Consider the following 13,124-nt stretch of genomic DNA (forward strand, 5'->3'; position numbering starts at 1 on the left):
CCCATGATAGCAAATCAGCAGGTCATCTTCAAGAGACGTCTTTCAGCATATTGCTAGACAAAAGCCTGCCACTGGTGATTAGAAATGGGGATTACTGGAGGAAGAAATAAAGGAAGTGGAAACTTCTTATCCCACCTAACTAATTGAGAAGAGAGGATAAAGCTGCAGCAACCTGACGGAGACCATTAAAACAATGATGCTGCTTGCACATGTGGATAGCTGCACACATTATAAAGAGATGTGGATGTTATGTTACTGAATTTAAGGCGTCAACCTGCGGCCATGCTCAGTCTGCATCTGCAGAATCAGGCCCCTGTAGGAAGGAAATTCTGTGAGGAATCAGAAAATCTTAAGACTTTATGTATTTATTCTCACTGACCTTGTTTCATCTATAAAAGACCTTTGGTTTTATTTTAGCCTTTTTCATAACTAAACTTGACTGACGTATTTTCAACCAAAATATGAGGAAAAGCTCACTCTAGAGCTTGGAAACTTGTCTGCAGCATTTCAGCCCACATTTAATTTTAATGAGAGAGTTATATAACTCCTTTAAAAATCACAGATACAAGCAGTCCCTGAACTGCAGCAGCAATGTCAGGTTTTCCCCTGCAGTGCTGTTCAAATGAATCATACAGAGAGACTTCTCTGTGCAAAATTGATATATGCACATTTTATTATTTAGTGAGATTCTAAAATGCACAAGTCAGAGCTGGCCAAAAATTTCCTGATAGAAAATGCTGATTTGTCGAAATTGAAACATTTTGTGGGATTTTGTCAAAATGTTTAATGGGAAATTATCAAAATATTTCATTTCTATCTCAGTTCCACTGTGTTGCTTCTGATTTTATATTATGAATTATAATATAAATGACATAATGATAAATTAAAACAAAATGTTTCGCCCTCATCAAAGCTAAAGCTTTTGACAGCCAGTAAAACTAAACTTTATAAAAAAGTTGAAACGAAATACTGCATGAAAAATTCCAGTATTTTGACTTTTTTTTTCCTAATAAGGGATGAAACAAAATTTCAAAATTTGCCATGAGATGGGAATCCCAAATGTTGACCATCTCCAGTACCAGGAGTCGCATCACCAACAGGTTTTTATTTGGAAATGGAAGTTCAGGAAAAATTAAAGTGAGATCCTCTGTTAGAAAAATAATCAGGGGAAAAGGGTTTAGCTTTCACTTAGAATGTCTTGCAGTTTTTGCACTGCCCTTCCTTTTCACTGCAGTTACCTTGTTCTAGAGGACTTTGTCTGTTGGAAATAGCAGTGTAAAATGAAGATAGATTTTATATATATCAGTAGTAGTGTAACTTATTTCTGGGCACTCAAGTGCATGAAACATATTTCACAAACCAAAAATACCCGTGGAATGCCCTGTCCTAAAGAGCTCACAATTTAAGAATAAGGCAAGATACAGCCAATAACAGCAACAAATGGTGAAAAGAGAATGAGATGAAGGAAGGGTGGAAGTTACATTAGTCATGTCCAATAAGATGGGCTACACAGACATCTTGGTAGTTTAACAATAGAGGTAAACACTTGAACTAAAATCCCCAACCCTATTTGTATCTTGTACCCCCCACACCCCTCCTCCAAAAAAAGTCTGATTGGGTCCATGTTCTTTTCTAATGTGTCTCTCCCCTCATCTTCCCCTTTTGATTCCATCCCATATTTTCCCTCCTACCTTTTCCCATTCTTTCATTGATGAGTTCAACCCCTCACCCTACACGCCTACTGGTTTAATTCAGACCCTGCTCACTAGCTACTCACTCACTCTCACCTCCCTCACATCCACCCCCAAACAGTCAATCTCCCAACTGCACAAAACAGCCCACAGAATCCCAAGCAGCCAACATATCCTAGGTGATCCTTGAGCTCCACTTCTCTCCTCTGAAGGGAGGCAGGGACTTCTGCACGTGTTGAGGGGCGATGGCCCAGTTTACAAAGCCACATATGCAGCTCCTCCCAACAGTGCTTGTAATGAAAGAGGTACCAGGGCTCAAGCAATTAAGTGCTTGTGTTTAAGCAGGTTTTTTTTTTCACTTTCTGACTGATGCAGCAAACCCAGAGGTGCTGGGGCTATGACCTGCCAGGGCTCAGCCCTGGCACAAGTTAAGCACTGCCTCTCACCTCAGCCACCATAATATTATTCCATTTCACTTGGGAATGGACTAATACCCAAATCCAGCAATAATGAAGTCCCATCCTATGTTTCTTCATCGCTGTCTGGAAAAGAGGCTTTTTTTGCTTAGTGAATAGAGCAGCTGTTACTTAGTAGGAAATCGGAACTGCCCAGTGCAAGCAGAATTCTAGATTTCACTCCCGGATAAGCAACGGCTGTTCCATTCACTCTGTTGCTAGGATCATTCAGTGCTACTTGTGCTGTGGGGAATATGCCAGTTATAAAAGGACTTGATGAATAACTGGGTTATGGAAGGACTTGGGGGTGAAAGAGAATGAGGCCTTAAAAATTCATTCTCAAACACACCTATATACACGTGTGTACATACGGAGGTATGCAGAAGTACACACAAATAGCACCTACACTTCAGCATTAATGCTTTTTCCTAGCACTATAAATTAACAATGCGATTTTAGAGCTCAGTCCTACATGGTATGGTCCCAATGAAGCCACTGGAACTACTGTAGTTGTAGTACTAAGCTCTGCATTCGGTCGTAAATGTTTGCAGGATTGGGACCGTACTTTGTACAGATGACTGTTGACAATATTTGCAGAACATAAGCCTGAGTAGGAACCATTTTAGAGCCAAATACCTTTAAAAACCCTCCTTAAAATGCAAAATGGGATGTTAATAATGTTTGCCTTTGTCATAAAATCTTGCCTAATTGCTTTAGAAAAGATAAAGTTGTTATTACTCTACAAATGGAACAAAGGCCTTATACCCCCAGTCTGATGAAATCACCTCTGCATCAGTATAAAACAGGAAAACAAGAGTGAGTGGGAAGTTTTACTATAGCAACCAAGTTTACATAATATCATTGTTTTTCAAGCGAAGGCTCTAGAAATGCTTAAATCAAGGTTCTGTACTAATTTTAAATGACATTCATTTCTGCGAATAACTAATTACGGGGGAACAGACCATAGAATCAGACAAAATGTCTCAAGTACCTAATGTTTGTTGGTATTTAAATTGCATTGACTAGACCTGACCAAAAATTGGTTATTTTTTTTAGATCAAATCATCTCTAAGCACTTTTTAAAAAACAAAACAAGAAACATTTATACAATTTTAATTTAAGAATGTGATGAGGTAAAGTCGTTTTGGTGCTGGTTTAAAATGAAGAGCAAGCCTTGGAGGCATAGGAAAAACCCATACATGAAATTTAGGGCCCGATGTTGGACCTCACTCCCAAAAGTAGTTCTGAATCTCTTCAGGAATCAGCTTAAAATTAATGAATTACTCTCCAGAATAACGGTTTATAGTCCCTTTGATTATGCCACACAGAGAAATAAGTTAGTAGTTTTTGTGAAGCATTTAGGGAGAATAGAGTAGAAGCTATATTAATTTTACAGAAATAAAAAGATCACTTATCTTAATGCTTGTTTCCCTCCCTTCCTGCCCCTCCAGAGATCTGCTACAAAATTAACCCCTTACTCACTGGGAACCATGAAATGAAATAATTCATTACCTGCTCCTGTCTACACTACTGCTTTCTAGCCTGTGGTCTGTGTGGCACGGGTGTTTCTTTGTGAAAGGTGGTGAACATTTTATGTGCATAGTATAGAGCTGCTTGGGCAGATTCTTATCTTACATACATGGGTGTAAATCTGGAATAACTCCAATAAAGTCAAGGGGGTTTGCTCCAGATTTACACTACTGTAAGGGAGATTAGATTTCTGTTAGAAGCTTGCTCTGATGGCCAAGGTCAGCTCAAGCTAGAGCAGTGCTTGCTGGCCTAGAGAGGAATAAAGTAGTATATTTCTACACTGCCTTGCAGGCTCATTATGTAATGAAGTCATTCAGAAACTTTCCCTTGAAGTGCTTCCAATAGTAGCATTTCCTATGTTCAAAAAATGGATGGGAAATTGACTAAAAGAATGACAATTAAGTTAAGATGGGGGGGTGTGGCGAAGCATAAGCACCATGCCAGACTTGACTGAAGGGCTACAAGGGGGCTCTGCTTGATTATTCACAGCCTGAATTAGAATCAAAGGCAATGATGTCAGAATGAGCTCATACCCTTGAAAGTGATGCAACACTTAGCTATCCTCTTTCTTCCAATTCTCTCTCTTGTGTGGGTCTTTCCTATAAAGACAGATTTTTTTTTTATAAGGCTGAGCTGCTCTAGAATACTTGTCATGGACATAGTACATAGTTCAAAGAACTGTACAACCAGTGACTAATCCACAACATTGTGGGGTAAATTAGTATTATCCTCTCCATTTTACAGATGGAGAAAGAGAGGCAGAAAGATTACATGATTTTACTAAGGCAGCAGGAGCCAGATCCTGTTCCTCTGAAGTCAGTGGGCATTGGGTTGGGGTCTACCACAGTGGCATAGATGGGATTAGAACCCAAGAGTTTCTGACTCCCAGTCGTGGGTGCCTTCCTCTAGACTAACATAAACTATATGGATTGAAAACAACAGTGACTAAATCAGCCAATAACTGATGCTCCAAAAGACTATGTTATATCGTTTAATATATGTTGTGAAAATTAAAGGGACCATTCCATTTTTTTTCAATATTTTTCAGTATTTGGTAGCGGTTAAGTTCTGTCAAAGCATTCTTTCTTTAACTCAACAATATTTCTTAATATTTTTAAGTCAGTATTGTGTGAGAATGTGCTTTGATCACAGAAATGGAGTCAGTATTAAAAGTAACAGAGAGCTGTGGTTGTAATATTTCTGTGTGAAACACTAGGATTTTTTTTTTCACTTACCCTCTGGGTACTATATTAAGTGCATTTGCAGCCACTACATTATTTATATTTGGAAATTAAATTCTTCAAATACAGCTTCTCTCTCTCTCCCTCCCCCAAGAAGCTTTTCTTGATTAAAATCTCAGTATTCTTTACAGAGTGGGTTTCCTTTTGTATTTGACCCTGTTCCTGCCTCTAACTTTCAAATAGCAAAAGCAAATGTGCTTTGAAAAGTGTGTTACACTGTAGTTGTTAAATAAAGCAATAACCTATGCACTTGTAATGCTTTTGCTATGACCTACTTACATACTACTTCACCCTCCTTATACTATGATTAAAAGCTGCTTTGAATCCACTATTCCCTCAAGGGATTTGAGGCTAGAATTTAACAAACTGCTGAGAAGGCTTAAGTCAGTAAGAGGGCTTCCCTACAGCTTCTTCCAGCTAATTCACATGTAATTAAAAGGAAAATAAATATTTCAAAAGAACATACGTTTTAATGAAGCATTTTTAAGCATTCATACCTTAAGAAAGGGACAAATGTATACAGATCTCCTTATTTCATATGCAGATTTTTAACAAATTTGTGATTTTTTTTTTCCCCTTAGATGCAAAGAACTGATTTACTTAAGGTGAAATTCTTTCTTCATTAAGACTGTCTTCTTTCTAAATGACCCATGTAAAGTTTGAGGGCCAGGAATCTCTGTATTTCTCTGAAGTTAGAAGGTACCACAAAACTTTGTGTGACGGGAAGTGCATGGGTGTGGCCCCAAAGGGTCAAATGATGATGGAGACTTCTTATTTTAAAGAATATCTTCATCCTCATTGAGCTCTCTGCCTGCTTAGTCAGGGCTAAAACCTGCCTCTTCTCCAGTTGCAAGATTTTTGAAATTGAAAGTTAATCCAGCTCTACTCTAGGCTGGATTAACCACCAGGAAGGCCTCAGATCAAAAGACAGGTGGCTGCAGCCAGCTGGAGAAAGTTGTACTGACTTTCCTTCATTTCTATTTCACACTGATTCTTCTGCCACTCTATGGGTTTGCTCCCAGGATGCTGATGAGGTGGCATAAGGACCTATATAGAACTGCTAAAGAATACTGTGAAGTTATTTCTTCAGGTTTACGGCTCTCCCAGGCAGATCAGAGCAACAGTTTAGATAAACCCTTTTCTTTAGAGCTGTAAAAGAGGCAAAAATTCTAGCAGCCTGAGAGTTTTTCTTTCTTTCTTCTATTTGGAATGATAAATTGTCTTAAGCAGTGAAATAAACTTTTAAAAATTAGCCCGTGTTGTCAGATATTAACAGTAAATGACAGTTGGCCCGAGTTAAAGCATGTTTCATATTGATCAGCGGGAGAACATTTCAGTGTAAAATTTGAAATGCTAAAGATTAATGTTCCCAATGTAGTCATCTTTTGTTTCTTCATTTTGTTTGATTTTTTTCATCAGTTATATCCAAAATTACAAAATGTAAAAAAGAGACTCAGAAGGAGAAGAAAATACAGTAGAAATAACAGATTGTCTAGCTAGAGTCCTCATATCACCCAGTAATCTTTGTAAACTTCAATTATTTTGCCAAGAGCTGCATTGCATTGGAGCAAACAAATATAAGGACATAAAGGAAAATGTAGACAGGTTTTCACTTTGTTTGGTTTTAGTAATTGGGTGAGTGTGTATAGATTTCTGTGTGTGTCCTGATTATTTGTTTTCTGTATCAGCTGTGCTGAACTCCCAAGTATATCAGTGGGGGGGCAAGGATTTTGGCAGACATGTATAAAATGATTGTCATAGTTATTAGATTGACTACTTTTTATCATGGTTAGCAGAGAAGATATTTTCACCCTTCATTTTCCTGTGGGCTGCTACCATAAACCTGAAATGGCTGTTTAAGCTTAATGGAAGCCAAGCCTTGGATGTGGGAATTTTGAATATATAAAGCCATTACTGAGGAACTAATTGTCTTTCTATTGTTTCAATGTTCCTAATGTTTTCAGGTTTATATAGTAGTTGTTTTTCCACCAGTAAATGGCAATTTAATGTTCTTACTGTGAGAGCTGTTTGTGTATCAACTTGCATGTTTTATAAATTTCAGAAGTGGAATTATTTTTAACAAGAGGCTCATTAACAATATTGAGATTCGTATTTACATGGAACCATGCATTATCCTGATGTAATATAATTATGTGTGTGTGTGTGTATGTATATATGTCCAAAACATTAAATTGTATATGATTGCTAAGAGTTAATTTATTTGCCAGTGTAATGAGTATTAGTTTGGATATTTTAATTGCTTTTACAGAGTTAATGCATTTTACTTTTTAAAGTTTAGTTAGATGAAACTATATGCTGCATTAAATGGAAGTGGACCTAAGATTTTAACAACAACAAGTCAAGTTCCTGAACTATATTTTATGTCATAATTGCTCTTAGTGTTTGAAAATGTGAAAGGTTAAAGGCAGTCCGTGCAATTCATCTACATACAGATTTTTCTCAGTTTCCAGTTGTTTTATAAGGTTTTATCTCGCCTACATTCTTAACATGCATTTTCCAACCCATTGTGAACACCTACGGAGGTGCATGGGTTAAACTCTAGCTGCAGTGGGAAAGAAGCTCCGCCTCCCATTTCAGCACCTGGTGTTCTATAGACAGTTGCCTCAGCAGTAGATTTCAGAGGGGATTGGAGGAAAACAAGAGGGGGAGAGAATGTGACAACTGCTGACTCTGGCTGCTGCCTTGGGGAGGCCTCTCGCACCTGTCCCTGCCTGTCTCTTGGCCAGCACAGTTGTTGACTCAGACAAGCATAGAAACCAGACCAGAACGGTGTGCACAGAAAAGAACATGACTTCTTCATTCAAGCTGGATTTTCTTCCGGAGATGATGGTTGATAGCCGTTTGCTAGTTTCTGACAGAATGTAAGTAGAGAGATTCAGTTGCCTGACAGCGTACAGATATAAAATTGAGCTCCTCTGCCTCTAGTAACGGAGCTTTTTGACATTCATATTTCTTAGAGGGTTGGGCATATAAACAAAGCACTGGGTTTGCCTCTGACTGCTGCTGGAAGTCTCTGTGAGGAGTGTTTAAGGGAGAGTAAGGATTTTTTCCCCTGGTCACTTAAAATTGATTTGTGATTTGTAGTTTGCCGGCCCCCAAAAAAGGCAGCAGATGCATGCTTGATATTTAGTATTCTGAGGAGGCAGACTGATAACGATGGCTCAGGGAGGAGAAAGAGAAAGATAAGTATGATTTTTATATTCTGCTGATGCAATATGGAAAAATACACACAAACCTTGCATAAATAAATTCGCTCTTATGCCTACTGGGAATTCCAATACAGATTTGTGTCTTCTGCATGTATCATTTACATTTGGTGTCGGTATGCCGTGTTGCTTATTCCCTTCAGTAGTATAGATAAAGATTCACTTATAAAAAATTAACCACTAATCCAGCTTCAGATTTACAACGGCAATTCCCTTTCCGATTCAAATGAAATTCTAATGATCAAGTGTAAAATAGCTAGGTGTAGCGTAGTGCAGAAATTAGAGGGAGTTTTGACTTGGTCCCAATGGTTTTATGGTAAATATAGTGTTAATTAATGTGAAGATGGTTGTTTCCTATGTAGTGGAACCACTGATAAGATTTATTGGAATATGTCAAGTGCTGGAATTTCAGAGAGAAAAGTATCCCTCTAATTTATGTCTGTCCTATTAATCTTGATCTAAAAGTTTCTATTATCATCCGGTTAGGGATTGTCAAGTGGTGAGTATTTTCATGTACTCCGGGCATGTAATCAAAAAGAGAAAGGAAGACGTAACCAATTGATGGTATTCAGTTTTCATACATTTCATGTTGTTGTATTAAACATTCCTAAAATGCCTTTTATTTTGATGCTTTTCTTGTAGTCAGAATGATAAATGTGTTGAGTTTTTAGAATCAAGTAAGAGGCTTTGCCATTGGCTATATACCATGTCTGTTCCGATGGAAGCAGTGCTAAAGTTTAAAGTGTAACTAAAGCTATGTATGTGAAGTAATGACTGCCATCTACAACTTGCTTTTCCCAAATCATCTTGTATATTGCACCCTGTTGTAAGACCATTCTGAGTTTTATTACTTACTTTGCTGGCAACAAACTTTGTCGTAAGGTGTTATGTTCTTTCCCTAGTGTAAGAAGCTTTTTGAATAGAAGTATTCAATAGTAGCCAATTCTTCAAGCCTCTGAGATTTAATAAAAGGAGGAGGGGGGAAACATATTTCATGTGGATGACCGACACCATTCCAGTCATTTCATTTGCTGTGAAGAATGGCTAAGTATTTGCATAAATGACCAAGTCCAGTGTCTCGATTCAGATCATCTTCAATTCAAATAATGAATTTCTTGCTTGCAATTTTTCTTTAAGAACATGTCTTTATTAACACCATTCCCTTGCTATTTAATTTGAAGGGGTCCATATTTTTTACATAAATTACCTTGTAAACATACGTTAATGTGCAAAGATGCAGCCTAAACATTCAGATAGCTTCTCTAACAGTCTTTTGAGAAGACCTGTCAAAGCCAATAATTACCTTATTTTCATCATCTCAGCTTGATTATATTTCTACCTGTTCTCCTTCCAGTCAGTCAGAAAAGATATTGCTAATAAACATATTTGAACTCCATGGGTCTGTTAACTGAATTTTATGATGCCCCAGTTGTCACTTAGGCTTATGTAAATCTATCTTCTGCTTGCCCCTTGCAGGGTTAGTACCATGTCAAACTGTTCCTTCTGCAGCCACCTTTATACATTTCTCTAGGAAACTCCTATTCTGTATCCTAGAACATCTTGAACAGAATAATCATTCTGCAGACGCAGGACCTATTGCTTCTCCAAAACAATACAACTTATTTTAGAAATACTTCAGCCTTTTCCAAGTATATCTCCAAAAATTCATGTCTAAATGATGGAGAATTTTTCAAGGTTTTTTTATGCTGTTTGATCTGTTCTCTTATTTGGAAACTTTAGTCCTCTAAGCTGCAAGTATTGTTGTGTATTGCCTGTGGGAGGAGAACTTACTTATTTACTAGATTTTATTTGCTCCATCATAAGAAGAAACCGTTGCTGCTGATCTAATAGCTGTGAAGTTTTATGATTTCAAGGGATCATTTACCACGTATATACATTAATATTCAGACTAAGTTGGTATCTGCTAAGGGAGAAAAATTCCTGAAGAATTTTAAAATAAATGAAATATTGAGGCTTTGCTTCACATAGTTTTAGAGATTGATTGCACATGATGGGCCATTTGTCATGTAAGCATATTACCCTTAAAATGGCCTGTTCCAGACATCCAGAGTGACACGCTCAGAGTATAAAACAGTTTCAACTTTTGGCACAGTGTATGGGAGAGCATACACAAAGTTATCATTTTAAACAAAACTTTTAGCCTTGCCAGATTACCTTCTTATAGAACATATCATAATTTGATTTTAGCAAGAAGGAATTTCCTATTTTAAAGAAAAATAGCTACCAATGAGCCGATAAAATTGGCATTTTTATTCTCTTGATCCCTTTTAAAAAGTTGAAAAATTCATTACTTTTGTTTTTTGTTTAAGTAAACCAGTACAGTACAGCACCAATTACATTTCCAGAACATCTATATACTTAAGAGGTGTATATATAAAAGAAATTTTCTTCCTTCTATCGCTCAATCTCATCTTTCAGTTCAACAAGTAACAGAGAGAACCACATTTGTTTTAATAGTTATCAATGCATTTTACTAGCTTATTTGAAAGTTAGCTGACCTACTTGATAATTATGGGTTATTTACTGTGTTTAATAACCAACAAGGTAAGAAAACTTACCACTTTTAAATACTGCCTTTTTTTCTTAGTACTTTACTATTTTTTCCCCTGACTTGGGAGATTTAAGGAAAATATGACATTTGGTATCTGACCTTACTGCAAACTAAAAAGTCCTACTTGCTTTGATGTATTTAATAATTTACTAAGAGAATCAAAACAACCTGCGAAGTAAGTTTAAATCTGAATTCCTTTTGTTAAGGAATTTAAAATTTCGCTAATGGGGGAAAAAGGGGTTTTAAAGATAGCATTAATGATATTTCAGATTCAAAAATATCTTGGTTTTGGGCAGTGTATGGGAAGTTGGACATTACTTCTATCATGAACAGATTGAAGAAAGAATTTTAAGTAGTTTATTGAGCTACCTCACAATAGCCAAACAACTTCTGATCTCTTGTATGACAACCTATTCGTGATCCACATGCGCTGCTTATTTATATGTAATGAACAACTTTTTTCTTCAAAGAGAAGGCCTAAATATACATGAATATTTTGAAAAATAAATTTGTTAATGAACCATAATCTAGTATATAAGTTAACTGAACTTGCTTAGTGAGTGCTTTCGAAAAGATACCTCTGTATGCAAATTGGGATTCTAAAGTGACTGGCTGTGAAGATCAGATTACTGAAAATTTCTGAGAGAGATCAGGCTCCATTGGCTACTACACCACCACCAAAGATTTTTTACTTCTGTAGTGAAATTTGGATTAAATGGGATAGCTTAACATTAGTATTATTTATTATTACTGACTAGAGGGACAAACTTGGGTTCACTTTCACTTTCGATGGCTGTGAATAAAATCATTAAAGTACATGATACTGATGATGTCAGAGGGGTCTAGAATAGGGCCACATGCAATTGATTGGGTTCTGGAGCAAATTGCCATAAATTATCCATAAAAAACACAGTCTTTGAATTTGTCTCTCATCTCAAGGATGAGTCAAATTCATATATATGTACAATACACAATTAAGCAACCAGTGAGGATACATTTTTCCATAGACTGTATTTTTGCCTTACAAGGCATTAGCTAGACAGAATTTCATAAGAGATTTCATTATTCATGTGGAATATTTGTGTGCACGCGTGTGCGCACACACACACACAAAATACATTACAAATAACATTCTGTGAGAACTCCATTCTGTAGCATGTCATATTAAAGTGAATTTAATAAAATGATACCCCACTCGGAAATGACACTTATAGCCAAAAGTAATCTGCTTGCTAGCTCATTTTTATGGTAAGACATCAAAACATGAATTGCCAACTGGAAACGTGTATGTTGGTATCAGCTATTCTCTAAGACCGTAACCTTACTGTGTGTTGGTATCTTGGAGAACCATTCCCTCTTTGATCTGGTTAGTAGTATTATTTTAATTGTTATGACTTGCTACTTAACTGTAGTTTGCTCAGTTGAGATTACTTTGGTGTCCGTTGATGGAAAGCAAAGAAAAGGAAAAAATATCCTTGAAAGAGCAGATAAAAAGCTTCAGAAAGGAAAAAGGATCTTCAGATAAATACCCAATAATTAAGATTTTATTTGGTCAATTAACATTTTTTCTCCTACAATTTTTCTAGCAGCCTTCCTGTGCTAACAATGTTCAGTATCTGATAAGTCTTATTACAATATATTTTTCCAGTAAGATCCCTCACATCATATTAATAATCAGTTTTGTTTCCACTTCTTGTTATCCAAATTAAACAGCAATTATTGATTGTTTAAAAAAAGTTTCATAATTCTAAATATTCCAGTTAATTGTTCAATATTTTATAGTCATCTTGGCTAAGGAGATCGTTTCATCATTAATCCCAAATGATGTTTAAAAGTATTGCACGGGAATGATAGAGGAGAAAATTTATGCAAAAATATCTCAGCTTTTTAAAAATTCATGGAATGCAAGGAATGCATTTCAACAAGAAATGACCCTCTGGAGAATGAGAGAAGTCACTGATGTGCTACAGTGCATGCATATCATCTAAACTCTTTGTCCAATGTGGAGAGAATAGTCTTTTTGTTTCAGCAATCCCACATTTCCTATAGTGCATTATTATATTTCAGTTTGTATAATCACAAAGTGTGTTATATCTTGTGGCAGGATTTTTTTTGATTAAATATACTGATGGTGGGGGTTAGGTAACAGAATATAGAAAGCTTCAATGCTGCTTATATATATGGAAAACTATTTCTGGGGGCTAGGGGGAGACGTGGAGGAGGAGGTGGTAAACTGGAAAAAAATCCCTTGATAGATATAAGAAAAATGCAGAAACTAGAAAGCCTATTTAGAAAATAAAAACTAATTAGAGCAATAAATCTGATGCTCTCAGGTAATTGTGAAATAATTATTCCCTTTTAGAATCATCATTGTATAATTGCTTCACCCCACATTCCTGTGCTTCTGT

General features: G+C 36.4%; 1 protein-coding gene across 13 annotated transcripts in view; it reads left to right on the plus strand.

Moving 5' to 3' along the window:
• Positions 1-13,124, plus strand: part of CELF2 (CUGBP Elav-like family member 2) — a 703,635-nt gene that overhangs the window by 394,740 nt on the left and 295,771 nt on the right. Inside the window, exon 1 of one of the 13 annotated variants that reach the window (XM_075064157.1) lies at positions 7,544-7,799. The exons of 11 other annotated variants lie outside the window; for them this stretch is intronic. In XM_075064157.1, the coding sequence (XP_074920258.1) occupies positions 7,726-7,799 (74 nt within the window). In that variant the 5' untranslated portion in view covers positions 7,544-7,725. Of the gene's footprint in view, positions 1-7,543; positions 7,800-8,104; positions 8,125-13,124 lie in introns of those variants that run through there. One more of the 13 variants, XM_075064179.1, reaches the window with a different exon arrangement.

Source organism: Chelonoidis abingdonii, chromosome 1 (assembly GCF_003597395.2).
Source record: "Chelonoidis abingdonii isolate Lonesome George chromosome 1, CheloAbing_2.0, whole genome shotgun sequence".
Lineage (NCBI taxonomy): Eukaryota > Metazoa > Chordata > Testudines > Testudinidae > Chelonoidis > Chelonoidis abingdonii.